The sequence below is a fragment of the Embiotoca jacksoni genome, unplaced genomic scaffold, assembly GCF_022577435.1.
Source record: "Embiotoca jacksoni isolate LCO1_2020_lvr unplaced genomic scaffold, fEmbJac1.0.p SCAF_73, whole genome shotgun sequence".
Classification (NCBI taxonomy): Eukaryota; Metazoa; Chordata; class Actinopteri; family Embiotocidae; genus Embiotoca; species Embiotoca jacksoni.
In genome coordinates, this window is record NW_027185429.1 from 66,836 (window position 1) to 73,021 (window position 6,186).

General features: G+C 44.2%; 1 protein-coding gene across 1 annotated transcript; it reads left to right on the forward strand.

The window, feature by feature from the left end:
* The first annotated feature begins 3,587 nt into the window (after positions 1 to 3,587).
* LOC138215383 (5-hydroxytryptamine receptor 1B-like) lies at positions 3,588 to 5,981 on the forward strand. Its single transcript, XM_069177500.1, has one exon. The coding sequence runs from the start codon at positions 3,998 to 4,000 to the stop codon at positions 5,132 to 5,134; it is 1,137 nt and encodes a 378-aa protein (XP_069033601.1). The 5' UTR covers positions 3,588 to 3,997; the 3' UTR covers positions 5,135 to 5,981.
* The last annotated feature ends 205 nt before the right edge of the window (positions 5,982 to 6,186 follow it).

A 6,186-nucleotide genomic window follows, 5' to 3' on the forward strand; every position in this document is an offset into this window, starting at 1 on the left:
TAAATAAATAAATGATAATATATATAAACAATAATAATAATAGAATTTTAAAAAATTGTAATACTGACATTACAAACCAAAAACAACATGTACAATAAATATATGGAGAGCCATGTGAAAACTCTTTAATCATAGATATTTTATTGAGCTTTCTGTTCATGATTTTGTAATTGTTGCCTCTGTAATATCATTAGGATAATTATATAAATAAAGTCACTTTATTATTTACATTATATTTTCTGTAAGCTAAACAACCTTGAGCAATGTTCCCACTGGTCATTCAAAGCCATTTTCAGAATATAATTAAAAAGAGAATATTTTTCTTGCCCAGAAACAGTGAAATTTGAGATTATTTTCTCATTAAAAATTAATAGAATCTCGAAGTCCCAGACCTGTCCTGCAGTGACGATGTCCACGTACCTTACTAACAGCAGCTTACAGTTAAAATACATATGTGATTTGTAAGTCTCCACAGAAGATAAAATGCAACCATACAAGAAGCTCCCCATAACGAAGGCATGATTATAATATGAAAATGATTTCCCCTGAGGCAGGTTTTCAGCTGCCACGCATACATGTGTTTTTTTTATTTTTTTTTATAAGGTTAAACTAATGTGGCCAAATTCACTGCAAATTCCACAAATTTGCATACAGAGATGGTTAACCCTCTGAACGATTCCTGAGTGACATTTTCAAGTGTCCTCGACAGGCGAGCGCATCCAAACACGTTGGATTGTTTCAACAAGCTCGACAGAATCACCGGCTCGTTATCTGCAGCAGCTTTCTGCATCTCCGTCGTTCCACTTTATTTATTTTCACTTTCTCAGTGAAGTGATCCTTTTGGTTGCAGGCAAAATTCACACCTTAATTTAAACTCAAAATGTTTGAGCTCTTCAACGGTTCATTTAAGGGGTTTAAGTGGTTCAAAGGACTGAAGCACAGTTACACAAGTTCGGGTGTGCGTTACTTAAATATTTCTACTTTATGGGACATCTATAATAAAAGAGGACAATATTGTGTTTCTATAGGCACATACAGGTACATGATTTACTGAACAGATCATTATCAGGCAACAACTGACCACAAAAAGACACAAAATGGCCAAAAACAGACACAAAATGATCACAATCAAATGTACAATAACCACCAAAAAGAAGCTAAATGACCAGAAGGACACACAAAATGTCCACTGAAAAAAGTCTCCACAGGATTTTTGACATTTGAATTTGGCTTAAAATTTACGACTGCCTGCGTTTGACCTCATAAACACGACCCAAACAGAACCTGTGATTCTTGAATGCGCAGACTTGATGTGTAGCTTTAGTTTATACCTTTGATTGTATTTGTCTCTTTTCCTGCTCTGCCACTTGTGTTCGTCTGTCACCCGTTCCTCCTCTCTGATTGGTCGACACTAACGCTTGTTTTCTCTTTGCGCTGCACATTACTCTGACCTTGTTAAGAGAGATGTTTTATAAGAGAGACTGAAGGAGACGTTGTGTGTCTCCATTCATGTCTGAATAAACACGATGAGTTGGCAGCAGGTGTTATTCATCATCGGCGTGATGAATTCTGGTCGCTGAGGTCACACGCCGCCGTTGCTCAGAGAGATGCTTCATTCATCATGGCAGAATACACGACAAATGTTTACAAGGAGAGCTTCAAATAATAACAGATGGCTGATGGATGGATGGATTGATGATGGATGGATGGATGATGGATGATGGATGATGGATAGATGGATGGATGGATGGATGGATGGATGGATGGATGGATGGATGGATGGATGGATGGATGGATGATGGATGGATGGATGATGGATGGATGGATGATGGATGATGGATGGATGGATGATGGATGGATGATGGATGATGGATGGATGATGGATGGATGGATGGATGGATGGATGGATGGATGGATGGATGGATGGATGGATGGATGGATGGATGGATGGATGGATGATGGATGGATGGATGATGGATGGATGGGTGATGGATGGATGATGGATGGATGGATGGATGGATGGATGGATGGATGGATGGATGGATGGATGGATGATGGATGAATGAAGCACCAGCTTGTTAAAGGCTTGCCTATAAAGGAAAAGAAGATCCAAACTACAGTAAAACATGATGTCTTTCTATCATGTTATGAGGATGCTGTGCTGCCTGCTGATACTGGAAAGAAAGAAATTATGAAATCTGAGTTTACTGAGGAGCAAAATGTGTCTCCCAGAGTCAGAGAACTGGGTTGGAGGCGTTCGGTGGCATAATAGAAGAGTTGAAATGGAAAAGATGGACAGTTTGAACGGGTCTGGAGAGGGTGACAGGGAAACTTCAGAGATCTTGAACGCACAGCGATGGAAGAGTACCGATAAGAAACGAAGATTCTGGCATCAAATATTAATGAAAAATGCCAAAGTTTATCTCACCTTTGTACAAATTACTTGTTTTCTCTTGTTCAGTAACCTTGAACATGTTGTCGGAATATTCTGACTATATGAAAGTGTTTAATTTGCATATATTTCTTAAGATATTCTGCTTGAAATTCAAGAGTGTTGATAACTCCGACCAGGACTGCTAATCTAACAGTCGACCTCTTCGTTGTCAAGCTCGGCCACCTTCGAGAAAAAAGCAGCAAGTTGCATTTTAATATCAGATTCAGCCTGTTCGACCTACAGGGACCTGAGAAAGGAAACACAACCAAAGGTAAAAAGATATTTAAATATAACTGGCCTCTTTGTAATTTACAAAAGTGTTCCTGACAAATGAACAAAATTTCTTAAAAAATATTCCATTGATAATTAAATTCAGTGTAGAAGTAGCAAAGTAATTATCTCCTATCTTTCTATGAAAGATGCAAAAGTTACAGATTGTTTTCTACGAAATAAATATGAATATTTATTATGAGTTTTCAAACTTTTTCCAACAAATGCAAAGAGTTTGAAGCTGAAGCCTCCTCGTGTTTCTGTTGGGGAGCTGACCACGGTGCTGAAGTCACCAGGCTTCATTCATTAGTCTGAGAATAATGACCACTGTCTGGAGATGAAGACCTCGGGCTTCATGACCCAGCGGAGTGTCTGGATGGAAGTGTGAAGGACGGATTTGAAGAGGGAGGAGAGTTTGATGCAGAAATGGAAGAATAAAGATGTTTATAAAGATATTTTGACATTTTTAAATGGAAATAACGTATCCTTGTTTATATTCTAGATAGTTAGGAGAAAAAAAATAGCATTTTAGCACAGCAGGGTTTTATAAACTTCAAATTTTTCTTATTTACATCTTACAAGTTTTTAATAATTTGGAGAGCTGCATTTCTACGATAAACATATTTATTTTTGGTTCAGTTAGTTTTGTTTTTTCATTCCTTACTTGATTTAAAAGGATCCTTATTGATTGTGTTTCGTTATTGTTTAAACAATTTTGAATTTTAAGGTAATTTTGCCTTTAATAGAAAACATTATTGAATAGAGACAGTTGTAAAAAAAAAAAAAAAAAAAGCGCGCAAGAGTCCTTTAACCATTTGAGGCAACGGGAGAGGAGAGAGAGAGCATGGGGGGAGGTGGGGAGTGGAGAGAGAGGGAGAGTATAAAAGCAGGAGTCCGACTTCAGCAGCTCTCAACTTGTAAGGAGACACTCAGAGGACTAAACACCTGCGCGCGTGGACGTGAACGGCCAGTGGATGATGGACCCTCGCGAGCCTCTCCTGTTTTACCTCTTGGATGTTCATCAAACGATATAATCATAATAATAATACAAATTATTAAAAAAGGAGCATGCTGCGGGTGAAGTGAGTTCGATGAAGAAGAGGAGGCAGAAATGTGTCTTCACGGGATCACCTGCCGTCTGACCGCCGGGAAGCTGCCGGACATGGAGCCGCTGTCGTTCTGTAGAGGAGGAGACGCGCGCGCGGAGGAAGAACACCTGAGTGGTTTCGGACACGTCTCCCGGCTTTCTTCTGAGCTCAATGACCGGGGCGTCTGACGCAGGAAGGTGGAGTGATGGAGAGCACCAGTCAGCTCAAACCGACGCCGGCCATCTACGGAGAGCTGCTAAACATCTCCGCCAACGACACGTCCAAGGCGGAGGAGAAGGACTCTAACGTGGCTCTCCAGGCGGGTCTGGCCGTGACCTTAACCCTCCTCACGCTGGCCACCACGCTCTCCAACGCCTTCGTCATCGCCACCATCTACCAGTCCAGGAAACTGCACACGCCAGCCAACTTTCTGATCGCGTCGCTGGCGGTCACGGACCTGCTGGTGTCCATCCTGGTGATGCCCATCAGCGCGCTCTACACCGTGAGCCAGACTTGGACTCTGGGACAGGTGGTGTGCGACATTTGGCTCTCCTCGGACATCACGTGCTGCACCGCCTCCATCCTCCACCTGTGCGTAATTGCGCTGGACCGCTACTGGGCCATCACGGACGCGGTGGAGTACTCCAAGAAGCGCACGCCGGCGCGCGCCGCCGGGATGATCGCCACCGCCTGGGTGATCGCCATCTCCATCTCCCTGCCGCCGTTCTTCTGGCGCCAGGTGAAGGCGGAGGAGGTGACGAGCTGCAACGTGAACACCGACCACATCTTCTACACCATTTACTCCACCTTCGGCGCCTTCTACATCCCCACGCTGCTGCTCATCGCGCTCTACGGGAGGATCTACGTGGAAGCCCGGAAGCGCATCCTGAAGCAGTCGCACAACAAGACGGGGAAGAGACTCACCTCGGCGCACCTCATCACCGACTCCCCCGGCTCGGTGGCGTCCACCACCTCCCTGAACTACGGGACGAACGACGCCTCCTCCTGTGACACTACCTCGTCCGCGAACGTGAGCCAAGTCAAAGTCACTGTGTCCGACGCGCTGCTGGAGAAGAAGCGGATCTCCGCCGCCAGGGAGAGGAAGGCCACCAAAACTCTGGGCATCATCCTCGGAGCCTACATCATCTGCTGGCTGCCGTTCTTCATCTACACCCTTCTAGTGCCTGTCTGTGAGTCCTGCTTCCACCCGGAGCTCTTCGACATCTTCACCTGGCTGGGTTACCTCAACTCCCTCATCAACCCCATCATCTACACCATGTCCAACGAGGACTTCAAGCAGGCTTTCCACAAACTCATACGGTTCAGATGGTGCAGGGCGTGAACGAGGAGCCGTGACTCCGCCCACCTCTGTGTCCCCTTCAGACCCGGAAACACGGCAAAGCTGAAATAGACACGCCCACCCATTACAGCAAAACGTGAGATAGCCACGCTCATTCTGTTAGAAATTTGTTGTTGTTGAAATATTCCCACGCAGCATGTTTTATCAGGTTCTAAACCATCACAGATGTTATGTGGCAAAACAGTATTTGGTATGTGTGCAACTCAAAAGAGGCAGCGAGTAAGATCATCCGGCTACGTTATTATGAAGATGTCGGGCCGAAACCGGAAGGATATAGTTTCTAAAACGGGCCCTCGGATAACTAAAGCCGGCTCTGGGCACAAAAATTACACGTTTTCCTCTAGTGGATGAAAAATGAAACTAATTTCATACTTACAGCCATGTGATTGACAGGAAAAATGAAACTTTTTTTGTAAAAAAAAAAAAAGGTGGATGGTTATTAAATAAATAAACTAAACAAGAACATGGTTGGGGTTAGAAAAAACAAACAAACAACAAAGCTCAAGAAAAACTATTGTCACCTCCTTCTAGTAGTCCAAAACGTGACTATCTCACGTTGTTTTTGCTGTAGCGGACGGGCGTGTCTATTTCACGCTTTTCAGGCCCCCTTCAGCTCCACCTCTGATCATCTGTATAATGACTTCAATCATGGGTTTTCCCTCCATCACCCACATCCACGTGGCTTCAGCTCCAGAACGGACAGCTGCTGCAAAGGATTGTGGGAATGCATTGACCGGTTGGATTTTTATCTTCAGCGGATGTTAGGAGGTGGCCGCCCTGCAGCCAACAGTGTTGTTGTACTGACTTGGAGAAAAGAAAAGTGTGTGTGTGTGGGGGGTGGGGGGTGGGGGGGGGGGGGGTGGATGCGCTGCACCAGCCTGCAGCCTTCCAGACTTCACTTTGCCATAAGAGTCAACGACGTTCAGTCGGCTCGTAAGCACAAACAGCTCAACTAAAGCTATACCGAGAGCCCTGAGGGCAAAAAATACGCTTTGTGTTTCATTTTCCTGACTCAATTAGGGGAAATACCGGTG